The sequence below is a fragment of the Phyllostomus hastatus genome, unplaced genomic scaffold (assembly GCF_019186645.2).
Source record: "Phyllostomus hastatus isolate PE091 unplaced genomic scaffold, TTU_PhHast_1.1 phas_scaffold_177, whole genome shotgun sequence".
In the NCBI taxonomy this organism is placed as follows: domain Eukaryota; kingdom Metazoa; phylum Chordata; class Mammalia; order Chiroptera; family Phyllostomidae; genus Phyllostomus; species Phyllostomus hastatus.
In genome coordinates, this window is record NW_025334012.1 from 1071125 (window position 1) to 1088168 (window position 17044).

General features: G+C 49.7%; 1 protein-coding gene across 1 annotated transcript; it reads right to left on the reverse strand.

The window, feature by feature from the left end:
- Positions 1 to 1645: 1645 nt before the first annotated feature.
- LOC123831504 (proteoglycan 3-like) lies at positions 1646 to 6798 on the reverse strand. Its single transcript, XM_045858386.1, is given in 6 exon segments — positions 1646 to 1815; positions 2545 to 2656; positions 3434 to 3565; positions 5990 to 6303; positions 6737 to 6776; positions 6778 to 6798. Coding segments are annotated over 6 exon segments (678 nt in total). The 3' UTR covers positions 1646 to 1756.
- Positions 6799 to 17044: the final 10246 nt, after the last annotated feature.

A 17044-nucleotide genomic window follows, 5' to 3' on the forward strand; every position in this document is an offset into this window, starting at 1 on the left:
GCCCTCTGAAAACCCAGGGTCAGGTCAAGCTTCCCGCTTCACCAACTCCAGATCCTTCCTGGACCCCAACACCATACCTGGCACAAGCAGCAGCCACAGTGTTCAGTCTCAGTGTCCCCAGGGTCTGAGAAAGTGGGAGGAGGGGGCAGGAGTGGGGGGCATGGGGCTACAGAACTGGGGTGGGACCCACACTGCTACCAGATGCCCTGACTTTTGCCCCCAGGGCTCTCCTGGGGGAGGTAGCTCCCACCTGAGAAAGTGATCCCTCCAGGTACCTAGACTAGAGACTGGGGGAGAAGGAAAAGGATTGGGGGGAGGAGCCACCCTCCTGGGAATAGGGAACATATATCAGAAGAAGATGGGGCCTTGGAACTCACCCAAAGGTGACTGCGAATTGGGAAATAAGGGCCACTGTTAGGCCAAAAAGGCACAAGGCCACACAAGGCTATTCTCTCTTCCCTCCCATGTGGTTACCACAGGTGGGATCTCACTACTGACAGAGAGGAAGACAGAGAGTGACAGAGAGAGAGAGAGAAAAGGAAAACAAGAAAAAGGAAAGGAAAGAAAAAATATACCAGGCCCTGGCAAGTGTGGCTCAGTTGGTTGGCATGTTGTCCCACAGACAAAAGGTTGTCAGCTAGAGTTCCCGTCAGGGCACTCGACTAGGCTGTGGGTCTGGTCCCCACACCTGGGTGCATATGAGGGCAATCTGATCGATGCTTCTCTCTCTGTCTCTCTCTCATCAAAGTTTGTCTCTCTTTCCTTCCCTTCCTCTCTCTACAATCAATAAGCATGTTCTTGAGTGAGGATGAGAAAGGAAAAAAGGAAGGAAGGGAGGGAGGGAGGAAGTCACAGGCCCCAAACAGAGTCACCTGTGCTAAGCCCACCCAAACCAAGACTCACTACCTAACCTAACTGCAGTCTCAGCCTCTCTCAGGAATGTTACCTTTAACCAGCCAATGTGCAACTATCTGGTCAGAACTAGTGAGGTAATCCTCTTGATACACCACTTCCAAACGGAGGTGGCCTCACCTCAACCATCTGTTCTTTGCTAGAACATTCCATGTGATCCCTTCTACCTATAAAAGCCTTCCCTTTGTACAGCTCCTCAGAGCTCCTTTCTATTTGCTGGATGAGACGCTGCCTGATTCATGAATCCTTGAATAAAGCCAATTTCCTCTTAAAATGCACTCAGCTGAATTTTTGTTTTTTTAACACTCCTCCAATTCTCAAATCAGTGACATCACCCTCCTTTTGGATAGCCGCCCCACTCCCACCCCACCCCGAAGCCCAAAGAGAAGCAACCAAAGCGGGGGAGGGGGGGGCGGCAGTTCAGCCACGCCCACCCCGTGAGAACCTTCCCCCAGTGGGGAGGGGGTGGGGTGAAAGCCCCAGCCAGGGCTGACAGGGGAACCAGGAGAGCCACCTAATCCGGGCCCCGCCCCCAGGTGGCGCTGCAGTCAAACACCTCAGCACCTTCCCCCTTGCAGCCACCCCTCTCACTCACCACTGGGGGTGGGGGGATGGGCATTCTGCCTTCTTTTACTTCCCTCAAGTCCCACCCTGCAGGAGCGAGCTTTTCCAACCCCGGGAGTCCTCCAAAGGAACAATGAAGACACAAGAGTCAGGAAATGCAGTGGGCAGTTTGGCTTTATGAGCAGGGGAGGCTGGAGGCCCAGCCAGGGCCCAGGGTAGGTAGGGGCAACCAGGAGGGGTGCAGGCAGCAGGTCCAGGGCAGGGTCTCCAGACCACTGGCTTAGGCAGAGCAGATGAAGGGCAGAGGTCTGCAGCAATGCTCGAGTCGCCACTGACCCCCTGGGGGTGGAGAGCACAGAGATGTCAGCTGCCCATCCCAGTGTGGCCAGAGACCCCATCCCTCCTCCTATGTCTTTCTTGTCTGTCACCACGCATCAGGACACATTGGCCACACATCCCCACGAGTTCCAGGCACTGGGACTTCACCCCAGAAGGCAGTGTGCTAAGTGGGTGTCTGGGCCCCTGGTGAATCCTCACAACCATTCAAGGGGGTGGGTCAGTCACCAACCCCTTTCACAGGGGAGGGGGCCTGAGGCTCTGAGGCAAGTGCAGAGCTGGGATGGGAATGGACTGTGGCCACCTTACTCCCCCCACATGGCCTCAGCACTGGACTGAGCTCCACATGTCCCACAACCAGGCAGGGGAAGCTGGCACACTGACTGTCAGCCATCCCCAGTTCCCACACCTCTCCTTCATCCCTCATCCACACCTTTCATTTGCACCTGTCACTCTCATGTGTCACATCAGTGGCTTCCTCTTAACAGAGGAAAGAATGGAGCCCCCCAGGCTCTGAACCAAGTTTTGTGAGAATGGAGAGCCCCCACCCAACCCACACACAGGGCAACCGCTAACCCTCCAACTCAGCCCTCCTCACAGACTGGACATTGGTTCTCCAGTTGTGGGGAGCTTGTGGGTTTGGGAAAGTGTGTTCAGGCAGCTCAAAGGGACAGTATGTAAGAGTCCATCTTGCCATCCCTTCCCTTTACCCTGGTGCCCAGTTCTCCTCACCTGTGGTGCATAGAGTTACACAGTTGCCACCCCCACAGTTAGGCTGTCCTGCAGCCCAGTTTGAATAATTCCAGCAGCTTCCATCATCCCAGAAAAACCTCCTGCATTGGCCCTGGAGAAGAAATAGCTGGGTCAGAGGCAGAGGTCCGGGAAGACAGATTCAGGGGTTTCAGAAAATGCCTACTAATATCCTTCTGGATACTGCTCACCCAGCTAGGAGCCAGAAATCCTAGAGACCCACCCCTGAGGCTGTGCAGGCAAGGCCAACAGAGCCATCACACAGAGCAGGCTTTTCTGCAAATATGAATCTCCTGTGGGTCTTTTTAACAGGCAGATCTTGATTCAGGATTCACAGATGGGACCCAAGATAGTGCCCTTCTAACAAGCTTCCAGAAGATGCTAATAACTGCTTGGTCCATGGACCACACTTGAGGAGCAAATACAATGGCACTTATTTACCCACTAGGCCGGAGCTACTCAGAGAGGAGAAGCACCCCCATTTAGACATGAGGAAGACATTCAGCCTGAAAGTGACCAAGCTGGGCATGGAACCTATCTCCTGATCCCAGTGGTATGCTGGCAAGTGTTCAACAATCAGCTCTGGGGGAAGACGAGACGGCAGAGAGTGGGAGGAATGCTGATTTGTAACAATTGCCAATTTCCTTGGTGTGAACACACCCACTGTGGCACATTTCATACTGCAGGCATGAAGCCACTGAACAGAGGAGCTGAGAGGAGATGTGTACAATCACCGGTTCTCCTGATCCAGCCAAGCCAGCACCCACACAAGGTCACCTCAAATGCTGAAATGAAGCCTGATGCCAGGCAGGTGCTCCCTTGAGGCAATGGGAGAGACCTTCCTGTATTTGGGAGTTGGACACTCACTTACCCTGCCCCTGACGACACCTCCAATCCAGACCTGGCCTTGGTTGAGTGCACTGGTCATGCACTGCAGATGGTAATTGATGCCGATGTTGTGGATGGAGACGAGGGTACCTCTGTAGCAATTCCTGCAAGTATGCTGAAGCAGAAAGAAGGTGGGGGTAGAGAATTCACAGATTTTTCTCCAGTCCTGGAGTCTCCATGAGACAGACAGCTCTGCATCCCTTGTCCAGTCAGAAATCAGGGATCTACTAGCCCCCTCATTCCCATCCCTTGGTCCTTTATCTGTCATCAGGATCTTTTTGCAGGAAAGAAGAATAATACTCAGAATAATCATAGCTACCATTTATTGACAGTTTCCATCAACCCAGGGACTTTTACAAATGCTTTCCATGTATTATCTTATTTAATTGTCACCACAACTCTAAGAGTTTGATACTGTATATCTCCACTGTACAAGTGAAAAAAAACTGAGGCTCTGAGCACCACCACCCTGCCCCTGCACCACTGATGCTCCATGGAGGGCAGAGGTTGATCGTCAGGGGTTACAGCCAGTCCTTGCAGCTGGCTAGCCTGGTTAAATCTCCCCCATTGGCCTACCAGCAGTAATCAAGGCTCAAATACAAGAGCAGGGTTTACTCAGCCCACAGGAAAAGGCATGCCTCAAGTACCCAGCTTGGGTGAAATGGGAGGCTGTGCCCTGGACCCTACAGGACACCTACTACATTAGCCCATACTACCAAGACATAGATTCAAAGCAGCTCTACCTAAAACATAGAAGCAAACATGGGGAGGCTGCCAAAACAAGCAGACAAAGAAAGATGGCCCAAATGAAAGAACAGATCAAAACTCCAGAGAAAGAGCTAAATGAAATGAAGATAAGCAACCTATCACATGCAGAGTTCAAAATACTGGTTATAAGGATGCTAAAGCAACTTAAGTGAGGACCTCAACAGCATAAAGATCCAGGCAGAAATAAATGATACCCTAATTGAAATAGAGAACAATTTACAGGGAAACAACGGTAGAGTGGATGAAGTCAAGAAGCAAATCAATGATTTGAAACATACACAAGCAAAAAACAACCAATCAGACAACACAAGAAAATAGAATCCCCCCCAAAATGAGAATAGTATAAGCAGCCTTTGGGACAACTTCAAGGGGTCCAACATTTGCATCATAGGGGTGCCAGAAGAAAAGAAAGAGCAAGAAATTGGAAATCTGTCTGAAAAAAATAATGAAAGAAAACTTCCTTATTTGGTGAAGGAAATAAACATGAAAATCCAGGAAGCACAAAGAGTCCCAAATGAAATAGATACAAAGGGGCCTATTTTGAGACATATCATAACTGAAATGCCAAAGTTTAACAATAAAGCAAGAATGTTAACAGCAGCAAGAGAATAGAAGCTAGTTACCTAAGAAGAGGTCCCATAAGACTCTCAGCTGATTTCTCAAAAGAAACTTTGCAGGCTAGAAGGAATTGGCAAGGGTTTTTTTTAAAATTTTATTTATTTTTCTTTAGAGGGGAAGGGAAGGAGAGAGGGAGAGAAATATCAGTGTATGGTTGCCTCTCATGCATTCCCTGCTGGGAACTAGCCTGCAACCCAGGCATATGCCCTGACTGGGAATCAAACTGCAATCCTTTGGTTCGCAGGCCCACGCTCAATCCACTGAGCTACACCAGCCAGGGTGTAAGAAATATTCAGTCATGAAATGCAGGGACCCACAGCCAAGATTGCCCTACCCAGCAAAGTTATCATTTAGAATCAAAGGGCAGAGAAAGAGCTTCGCAGGCAAGAAAAAACTGAAGGAGTTCATCAGCATCAGAGTATTATTTTATAAAATGTTAAAGGGACTTATTTAAGGAAAAGGAGATCGAAACTATCAACAATAAAATGGCAAAGATACACACATATCAACAATGGCATCTAAAAAAACTGAGGAAACAAGAACAGACATAAATCATGGACATAGAGAGCGTTTTGAGGGTTGTCTGATGGGAGGGGTTTGTGGGGAAATGGATGAAAAGGTGAGGGGATTAAGAAGTATGAACAAGTATTTAAAGCATAACTGTGGTAATGTAAAGTACAGCATAGGAAATGGAGTAGCCGAAGAACTGATATGCCTGACCCATGGATATGAACAAGGTGTGGAGATTGCCTGAAGGAGTAGCAGGTGCTGGTTGGAAGTGGGGGGAAAGGGGAAAAATCAGGACAACTGTGATAGCATAATGAGTAAAATACACTTTTTTAAAAGACAAAATACTGAAGCTCCGAAAGGTTGAAGTGACTTGCCTAGGTAACACAGCCTATGGCAGGCATAGCAAAGATTTAACACAAGTACATCTAATACCAAACCTTCTATCCAAATCAGTGATTTTCAAGTGCTGTCTCCTACCAAAAATACCATCATCACCTGGGACTTTATTGTTAATGCAAACTTTAGGAAAGCCTGATGTACTTAGGCTTTGAGAACCACTAGTCTCAGCGAAATAGGGAAGTTTGAATCCACTCTCTTACCCTCCCACTGGTTCTCCTTCCACAGTAGCCATGCTGACACTTACCTGAGCAACTGTAAAGACTTGGGGAGTCCTCACCAAGATGTAGCGGCAGGTCTTGCACCCAGGACTTCCCACTATTTCGACTGTGTCCTCTGTCCTGGGGCACTGCAAGTTGGTGTCGAGGGCACTTGGGTCCAACTGCAAAGCCTTCTCGTCGTCAAAGTCATTTTGGTAGCCAGACGCCTCCACTTGCTCTTCTTCTGACTGAATCTTCTCTTCAGTCAGGGCCAACTCTCCCTCCTGATCCCCTGAACCTTCCAGACCCTGGCTCAGGTCTGCCTGTGTGTCTTGGCTGTGCAGGTGGGGAGCATGATTCTCTGGGAAGAAGAGACAACTTACCATCAGGTGGAGTTTTGCCTTCTTCCAGGACCGTGGACAGCTCTGCACAGCCCCAATGGGGCCTTCCTAGTGCTGCTGTCTGGAGCCAGCACTGGAAGGATCTCCTCCATGTGGGGTGAGGTGAGAACTCACACAAGTGCATGAGACCCTGCCACTGGCTGACACACATGTGTATTTGGGGGTGGGGAGGTGAGATATGAAGCCCTTCATCTTCACAGGTGAGTGGTTGTTACCTTCTGAAGGAGCCTGACAAGAATTAAGGTCACAGTTCTGAGTCCAGGAGAAATCTTACCAGAGAAGGGCTGGGTCAGCTGAAGAAGAAAAGCTGTGACCTGGCCCCAAGATAGCCACAAAGGTGCAGGAAAGAGGAGGAAAGAAAAATCTGGATGAGAAGGGAAGGGGAGGACTTACCCAGACGAAAAGCAGCAACACTCCCCAGCAGGAGAAGGGGGCAGGAGCAGAGGGTGTTTCATATCCACTCAGTCTTGTGACAGGGACACAGCACCACTTTCCCTCCTTGAGGATGTCCTGTGTGTCTGTGCAGCCCTGTCACTTAACAGAGATGCAACTGTTTGTTTAATTAGTTGATTAAAGGACAATCTGGAGAGCTTCCATCTCACCCAATAAACAGAACCTAACCTGGAGACTTGGAAAAGATTGTGGGGGAGTCAGCTCAAGTACAGAAGTCCCTTGTACATGAGAGTTCCATCACTGTCCCTGGGACAGCACTTAGTCCAGACCATTGTCTCTGCAGGGGCAGGTCTGCTAGGGATCAGAGTCACCTTCACTCACACTGGGGGAGCAGTAAAAGAACAACAGCCATCATGGTCCGAAGGATAAGCCATATAGGCTTCTGCCCTCTTCCAAGCTGTGGACCCACCCTGCCTGGGAAACAGGAGGACCACTCACCTTGCAAGAGTCCGTGCCTCCACTCTCAGTGCCTCTGGCTCCTGAGCATCCAAGGCAGCCCTTATACTAGGCTTTTGGGGAAGTAGGAAGAAACTAGAATGATTGCCCTCAGGCTAGGGGTGCTGGTCACTGGAGCTGATAAGAAGACATTTGCTCAACTCACATGCTCTCTGCTGGGACTGCAGGGACCTGCCTCCCAGAGCTTACTGGCACACATGGGTGTCCAAACACCCAGGTGCTAGAGAAGACCCCACATGTCTACTGTCCACACTTACTTACCATTGGCACCCCAAATGGGCCCCGGCCTTTACTCCCCAGCAACCTCCCTCTGGTCAATATCCAAGCAAATAAAGTAGAGGATCCCAGGATGCTGAAGGACTCTGAGGCAGGGAGGGAGGGGGCCAAGGGAGCCTCATTCTCCTGAGTGGTTGTCTACACCAGGGATTTTACATGCATCCCATCCCGGAATCCTACCTTCACCCTCACTCCCATGAGCATGCATGAGATCCTCACTTCACAGGTGTGAAAAATGAGATTCTGAGAGGGAAAGTCACTTGCCAAGGTTGCACAGGAAGTGAGGGGCCTGAGATTTCTAAGTCTTTTTTTGGCTCCCAAACCGCCCTCTACCCATCTCCCCCCTCTCCCATTCTTCCCACACCCTCCTTCCTGTCCTTCCTCTCTTCCTCTTTCTCACTCTTCTCCTCCCTCTTTTTTCATCTTGAGTGTGTGAAAACTTATGCTCTTTCTTCCATTATATGGGTCAGGATCAAGGTTCCTGGCCTTTGCATTATTACCATTTGCAGTCAAATAGGTCTTTGATGTGGGAGCTGTCCTCTGCACTGTAGAAAGTGTGGCAGGACCCATAGTCTTTACCCAATAGACATCAGGGGCACCTCCACCCAGTCAAACCCATTGTCCTCTGCAGACTGGTACAACTACTATGGAAATCAGTATGGAACTTCCTCAGAAAACTAAAATAGATCTGCCCTTTTGACCCAGCAATTCCACTGCTGGGACTATATCCTAAGAACCCTAAAACACCAAGACAAAAGAAACTTTGCTCCCCTAATGTTCATATCAGCACAATTTACAATACCTAAGTGCTGGAAGCAACCTAGATGTCCATCAGTAAATGAATGGATCAAAAAACTATGGTACATTCACACAATGGAATTCTATGCAGCAGAAAGAAAGAAGGAGCTCCTACTCTTTGCAACAGCGTGGATGGAGCTGGAAAACATTGTGCTAAGCGAATCAAGCCAGGCAGTGAAAGAAAATACCATATGATCTCATCTTTAATAGGAACCTAAACAACAAAACAAAGAAACAAGCAAAATATAGTCAAAGACACTGAAATAGAGGGCAGGCTGACAGTGACCAGAGGAGAGAGAAGAGGGAATTTCAGGGGAGAATGGGAAGGGTTTACAGGAACAAATTTGAAGGACACATGGACAAAAACTGGGGGTGTGGGGTGGTAATGGGAGGGAAGTGGGGAGGGTTGGGTGGGTGGGCTGGAATGGGAGTAAAAGGGAGAAAACTGTACTTGAACAATAATTAGAATAAAATTTTTTAAAAAATTGTAAACCCATTGTCCCCCAAAGACAATTGAAAACCTTTTCACACATTTCCAGATACCCTCTGGGGAGCAAAGTTGCCACACTGAGGATCACTGATCTACAATATGCCATTTTGTTCAACCACAAGGCAAATCTCTGGGCCAAAAGGCCACAGCTGGACTGGAAATCTTTGTACAGAATCACTCACACACCCTGTGGGCCACTTGCCCCCCCTCACCACCACTCCCCAGCTCACACCAGCCCTCCATCACCACCAGGATCAGGACTGGGGGAAGAGAGTGAGGCACTCCTTTTAGGTGCAAGTTTTAAGAGGGCACCAAAGAATTCAGTAGTCAAGATAAGTACTTTAATGCAACCTTTCTGAAAAATCAAAATAAATGCAAAAAATCTGTGATGAACAAAATATCAAAACTTGAATCAAACAAGCTCCACACAAGTGCACTGTAGCCCCAAAACACCCCTGCAACTGTGGAGCCCTGACTTTACTGGATATCCCTGCCAGGAGCTAGTGGCCTTGCCAGGGTGGCTGACTCAGCTCTGTGACATTCTTGCTGGGAAGTGCCTACTTCTTCTTCAAACCCCAGCCCAGCCCTCCAGGATCAGGGCACCAGGGACAGGTACCCCATGGGTGGAAGAGGCTTGGGCTTCTTTCTATCCTTGCTCTCTAAGGACACTTGCAAATGGAGAAGTATCTGAGAGGTCACTGCTGGGCCTCATTGCAGAGTCCCTAACGGTCTGGACTGCTATCTCTCTAGCCCAACTGACAAGACCCTCAGCTTATCAACCTGACATGGGTGGTGGGGATTGACCAATTCTGGGGCCCCAAATTCTTGGTCTGAAATTTAAAACTTGAGGCCACCCTGGTGGAAGAGACGGAAGGGCCAGACCCCCTCCCCATCCTTCTCCTCCCTCCTGAGGCCCAGACCAGGGGCACCCCATCACTCATGGTTTTGAGGACCAACAGGGACAGTGGCTCTCAAGAGCAAGCCCCTCTATGAGTTTTACACACACTGTTTCATCTGAACAACCTGTGTTACATGTGAGGAAATGGGCATCTGAGAGCCTGAACAAGTTGCCCAGATCACACAGCAAGTCAGAGACAGGTCTCAAAGCAGGTCTTCCAGCTCCTAAGCCCCCGTCCCCATACCTACCCTTCTTCTGTCCCCTCTCACTCATCTCCCTTTCTCTACAAACCTTTCCCTTCCCCCCTGTTTTCTTTGCACTCAAACCCCAGGCAAAGATATTTCAATGGCTTTGATGACCACAGTGCTGTCTGAGTTAAAACTGGAAATAACATTTTTGAAGGGCCTCCACAGACCAAACACTACGTTCCATGGAGGCTTTGACATCCATTAACCTTCATCTTTACAATCATCCTATGAATTAGGTATTTCCTTCACTGGTCTGCATACCTTCCAGAGAAGTTCAGAGAGGTTAAATGACTTGCCCAAGTTCATACAATTAGAAAGGAATAGCAGTTATGACTGTAGTCTGACTCCTATGAACCTGCTTCTCTGATTGGTCCCTCAGTCCACATTACCCACAGGCAGTCTATGCAAGCAGCCAATGTTTCAGCATCCATGAACCTCCAACTGTCTGGCTTACTCTTTGTGTTTATGTTCATAGGGTTGCAAACTCTGCCTCTTGTCACAGGATTCAGTGCAGTCCCACATGAAGGAGGGGATGCTTCCCGCTCACTGTCTTGAGAGGCAGTGCACTGTGATGCAAATGAAGGACAAGTCCCAGAGTCAGCCCCTCCATGTCTCAGTTTTCCATCTGTGAACTGAGGCTAAGGACAGATCCTACCTCTAAGGAGATCATTTCCAGGAACGTTCTTAAGACAGAGCCTGGCCAGGGGGCTGGGGTGGGAAGCAGGACTGGAAACGTGACCCTTCTCCACAAATGAGCACTGAGTCTCGAGTGCCCTCCTGCAGCGTGCTTGCTGGGTGCCAGGAGCCCCAGGGATTCCATTGTAAAGACACGAGCTAGTTTCACAAAGCTTAGTTGTCCCCTTGTTGAAGAAGGGGAAAGTCAGTTTTTTGAGATGTGAGGCCAGTCCTCTTATTTCATTAATTTTACATTTTAAATCTTTTTCTGTGGATGTGTAATATGTGTCCAGTAAAGCTCATAAGTTCTTGGGGAAGTTTTACAGAATGAATGCACCCCAGTAACCATGCCCAGGTTGGGATACAGAGTATTACCTGCAGACTCCTCCTTCGTGCCCCCTTCTTCCCATTAATGCCCCAAAAGGAATTCTTATGGATTGGAAGTCACACTTCTGTCACAACAAAGACACCCAACAGAGGATTTATGAGGGACAAGACAAAGTCTACCTAACACTTAATACTGAGCCTGGCACCTGATAATGCTTAATAAATGCAATGTTTTCTTGTTCATGATCATCAATAACCAAATAAAGGGAAGCAATGCCTTCCTCCATCAGGATGTGAAGTCCACTAGGGCTGGTGTGGCAGGTGGACACATCTACTTTGGCTCCACCCTGCACAGCAGCCAGCACGAGGCTGACCCCCGCACAGCATTTCAGAGATGACTCCACCAACTCTGCTATCGGCAACCTGCTGTGGCACAGCTACAGTTGGCCTCAGCTTGATTGCAATCTCTTCCCCAACTGAATGTGCAGCCTTGAGCAAGTAGCTTCTCTGAGCTGGGCCACACTCAAAACATGAAAATTCTTGACTTGCCTCCCTCTATGACCCTGGTCCCATGTTTAATCGTCAGAATTTTCAGAATTTGAGGAGTCCAGGCAATGGACCCCAGACTTTCTAACCACCTTCCTGGTGGGGAAAGGGTCCAGAATGCCCTTTTCCATTCCTGTGGGAAGGGAAGTTGGAGATTGGGACTCCCTCATGCCCAACTGGGTTGCAGTCCTATGCCTCACAATGAACCCAAGAATATGCCTGCCTCCCCACAGTGCCCCATCCCCACAGGATCATGGACCAGAGGCAGCCAACGTTTCCTCTGTGGAATCCCAGTGGTGAAAAGAATATGCTCTGAAATCTCATAGATAATGAATGATGGAAGAAAGTGATTCTTAGTTAAGATTGCTACAGAATGAGCTGGGCAAATACACCCTGAAATCAGATCACAAGCAAGAATTTTCATAACAATAACAGCAGCAGATAATACTGAGGAAGCATTTTCTATGTGCTCAGTATTTGTGGTGCTCCATATCATTTAATCTCCTCAAGAACTCTAGGTGGCAAGTATCACTGTCATCTGTAAATTGGAAACAAAAACACTGAAGCTCAGACTGGTTATGTTACTGCCAGGTAAGCATCAAACCAGGATTTGAGTGGAGAGCCTGCATTCTAACCCTCCACAGCTCCCTTCCAATGTGCAGAATCAATGCACAGAGTGCTCATAGGGACCCTAGAAGCTACTGAGGGCTGGTGACAACTTGGGAGGCATGAAGAGTGTCCTTCTTGGAATTAAAAGGACCCTGGTTCCATTCCTGGCTCGATTACTCAGGAGTGAGCTCAGTAGGCAGACACCTCGTCTCCCAGGCTCTATTGACCAGTCTGAGAGTTTGGTTAAGGATGACACCTCACAGTGTTTGGGCAGGGTGAACTGGGAAGCTGGTTGTGCAACAATCTACTAAATGCCTGGCACATGGTAGGTCCTCAGTAAACAAACACTTCTCCATGTTTTCCCCATTCTAGGACCAGAAAGAGGGAGGCTCAGAAGAGTTAAGTGATACTTAAAATTTCTCATCCTAGCAATTGGTGGAGATTGAAATTCATCTGTCACCCAAGAGAAGAGATTTTCTGATCATTCTCTACATACCCATCACTGCATGGGACAACTCTCAGCCCCCCACCAAGGGAGCCAAGTCATGAGCACTTGGAGTTATAACTCTGCTCCCCTCAGCTGGAAACTCAGAGACAAGATTGGAGGTTCCATCAGTGGGAAGAACCCAGGCATGGGGCACACACAGACACAGCAGGGAGGTTTGTGCCCATGCCTTACAGCTGACTCACCCACTTAGCAGAGGCTGGTGGAATGAATGGGAAAGGCAGGCTGGCCATGGTTAGTGGTGATGGGCTTTCTGGTATGCTGCTGTCAGCACCAGGCTGGCCACACACATCACCCTGAGGCAGCTTCTGCCAGATACAGGAAGACTCCTCCAGAGGGCACTGTGTAGCTCAGGCTCTTCCACCTACATAGTCCATTCTCTGTTGGCCAGGTGTGAGGGGACAGCATTCTGACTCAAACTGTCCATCCTTCCATCCCTTCCCCAACACCACACCCCAGAAATACCAACCTTCTGCAAGGCCTCCTGGCTCAGGTCAGCCAGCAGTTTCTGCAATCAAGGCCCTGTGAGTGGGTGACCAGAAATCTCAGGGTGGGGGCAGGTTAAGGAGGCTTCTTCCTCTCTTCTTTCCTTCTTTTCTCTATTCCTTCCTTCCTTCCTTCCTTCCTTCCTCTTTCTTCCCTTTCTTTTCTTCTTCCTTTTCTCTCTTTCTTTCTTCCTCTTTCTTTCACGTTCCCTCTTTCCTTTTTCCTTTTCCTCCCTCTTTCTCTCTGTATCCCTATTTGTCTCTCTACCCTTCCTTTCTATACTCAGTATTTCTTGAGCCTCCATTCCGAGCCAATTCAGGTGGAAAGCCCTGGAGATACAGTGGGTGATAAAGGATACAGTCACTGCCCACATGGAGTCCCCAGCCTAATGGAAGACACTGATTTGTTGAAATCATATGTAAACTGTCACTGTGACTAGCTCTCTCAGGGAGAGGGACCTGGTGCTTTGAAACCCTGTTGCTAGTTTAACAGACCAGAAGGAGAGAAAAAGAGATCCAAACTGGGAGCAGAGGAACTGTAGGAGTTCCCTAGGGGTTCGGAACCACACATTCCAGGCAAGGAAAATAAAACCAGTTCACTTTAAATAGCACTCTAAACTTTAATGTGATTTTGTTTATAATAAATTATTAATAGCTGCTGTTAATTAAGAACCTACTGTGTGCCAGGACCAAGCACTTTTCATGTGGGGACTCATTTTTCCTCACCACTCTCAGAGGTGGGCACCCTGACCTCCATTTCAGGTGAGGGAACATGGCACTGAGAAGCTAGACTCATTCAAGGGCATGCGACCTGAGAAGGTGAGAACCAAGGTGCCCCAGACCTCTGTGCACCCAAGTCCCTGGCTCCACCAGGAACACACAGCCCTGGCCCCGGTGATTGGCGTGTCTGTGCTCATGGACTGTGTCTGCATGGACTGCTGGGGAAGCAAAGAGTGGCACTAAAACTGAACAGGAAGATTGATGTCTATCACTGACTTTGGCTTAAGACTGAGTGATTTTGCCTTTGAACATTTCCTATTCTAAACAGCACAAGACAACCTCTGCCATGTTTTCAGGCAGAAGCCAGCTTGGACAAATGCTTGCAGGCTGGTTTCTGTCTTGAACCAAAGCCACAGCATGGCATGGGGAGCAAAAGGTGGGCACACCTCTCTCTGCTCTCCCCCCAGGCCATCACAGCTGTTCCCGACAACATGTGCAGCCACATCCACCCACACACATTCCTGCTGCCTGCCCCGGGAATGATGTGTCAGGTTTGTGGTGCCTTAGGTTCATTGACTCACCCAGTCCTCATGGCTCCATGATGTATCCCTGTTATTCCCATTTTGCAGATGAGGAAACTGAGGTACCTGAGTGCCAGAGCCTGCACAGGGAAGAGTTGGGAGTTGGTGTTGGACAGCCCAACGTCAGAGCCCAAGCTGCCTCTACTTTTTATTCCTAAGCTTCTCTCTGGTCCTCCCCACAGCCCTGTGGTACTTCTTACCTCTGTTCCAGGAGAGGAAACTGAGGCTGCCCAGAGCTGGTTAGTGCCTGCAAAGCCCAGAGCCTTTTCAGCACCTGCTACTGGAGTCCATGTTCAGGCCTGGGAGGTAACACAAGGGGTCAAGAAGCCACTGTCCATGGTTAGAAAATAGTCCAACCTCCTGGCAGCAGATCACAGCCACCTGGAAGACCTGGGGAGGTGGTCCTGGGTGTAATCACCCTGCCTGCTGGTGAGTACCTGCACTGTGGGCAGCAACCTGCCAGGTACCCAGTGGCCACCAGACATGTCCCTACCTGGGGACCTCCCCATGGCTGAACAAAGGACCAGAGCCTGTGCTTTGGAGCTGCTTGGAAGTGTCCTTCCCAAAGAATACTAGAGCATGTGGTCCCTGCTGTGCCCGAGCCACACCCGATGCACCTGGAATCCTCGGGCCTCTGAGGGGCTGGCAGAAAATGGGGCTCCAGGAATACCCACTGGAGTCCTTGCCCAAGCTTCCAACCTGGGGACGAGGGTCCGGGGACCCTGGGAAGCCAGCAGCCAACACCTTCAGCTAAACACTAGATTAACCAACAATGATTAATGGATGCATCGTCAGTCCCTAGAAACTTCTAAAGTGGCTCTTTGGCAGCAGCTGGCCCCTGGACTCTATTATCTCTGATGTTCTCCCGTCTGATGACCTGGGTGGCTCTCCTGGCTACTGTCATCTGGGAGCCCTGCTCAGGCAGCAGAGGGGGTCAGCAGAAGAGGGGGGCACAGTGTCCCAACTCCTATGTGAAGGGGGACCTCCCGCCAGGACGGGTGGGTGGGTGATAAACTGGCTGTGATGTGGCCATGGGATGGGTTGTGAGCAGCTGTTTACAATCACGTTTCTGGCAACTCTTGGATGCCACCCAGAAAAGCTTACAGGATTATTTCCAGTGTCACCTGCACATGTTCACATGATTGTGGGGGACACGTGCCAACGTGTGAGCCACGGTTGTTTCTCCGTGGTGGGACTTCTTCTTCACCTAGTTCTGTATTTTCCGACCTGTCTTATGACCCCCGGGTGTTTCGTATGTAAGGGTGAATGTGACGAGAAGGGAACACCTGCAGCAGACCCGACCTTAGGAGTCAGACAAACCTGGGTTCAAACACCAGCCGCACAACCTGCTAGTTGGATGATCTTGGACACCATGGGCCACTCGCAGCCTGACTTGCCTCATCTGCAAACAGGGCATGAGGACCGAGACTGTCACACAAAGTCCCTAACTCATGCTGTCAGCTGTCCTTGGAAGGACAGGTGCCCTCCAGCTCATGAAGTGTCCTCTGTCCCCCGGGGATGGCCCTGCCTGGCAGGCAGCCTCCTGCAGAGGGGACAGCTTTGCTCCAGCCAGTCTCTGCTGGGGCTGGTAGGGGAGAGGAGGGTTCCTCTAGGAGTCTGTTGCAGAGGGAGGTCAAGACTTGTGAAACTCCTGGTTGCTTCCTTCCTCCTTTGAAAGAGCAGTTGGTCCCAGCTATGGAAGAGGTTGCAGGAGGCAGGCTCTCCAGACTGTGCACGTGGGCGGCTGCTCTCCTCCCCTACTCGTCTTGGCCAGAAGTCATCTCTGACTCTGGATGTGTGCTCCCTGCCCTTCCTGAGGAATCCAGGCATCTTCTTTGTCTTAAGGAACATCTCTATTGAGATATAATGCACATACCACACAAGTCACCCATTTAAAGTGTTAATTCAGTAGTTTTTAGTATATTTCAGAATGGTATGACCACTGTCCATTTTAGAAAATTTTCGTCTCCCTAACATGAAACCCCTGCCCCATTGGCAGTCATTAGCTGCCCCCTCTGCCCGGGAAATCCCTACTCTACTTTCTGCCTCTAGAGCTGTGCCTACTCTGGACACTTCACAAGCAACGGCTATCATACCATGTGCAGACTCTTGTGACTGGCCCTGTCATTCAGCCTCAAGTGTTCAAGGCTGATGCATGCCATAGCTCGTGTCAGTGCTCCATCACCTTTGTATTGCTGCCTAATGCTCCCCTGTGTGCATCGACCACACTCTGACTCTCCATCCACCACTAGGTGGACATTCAGCATCCTTTCTGAATTTAATATACTAACTGTAAGGACAGCTGTGACCTGCTGAGTACCTACCCCGTGCAGGTACTTGACCTAATTTCTAACTCTAACAACAGTCCTGACAAAGAAACTGCTGTGTAGCGGGGAAGTGGCCCATGCAAGGTCACACTGGTGATGGGGTAGGATGACAAACAAATTGATCAGGTCCCTCCCTGTCCTTCCCCCCACAGCACCCCACTGCCTTGCCACCCCATGTGCTCTGCTCCCTCCTTCCACATGGCTCTGAGCCCAGAATAGGAACCCTTTTGCCCAGTGACTGTTACTGAACAAGCCCCAGCTGGTGCCAAGCTGTTGGCAAATACACATTAGTCACCGAGCCAGACCC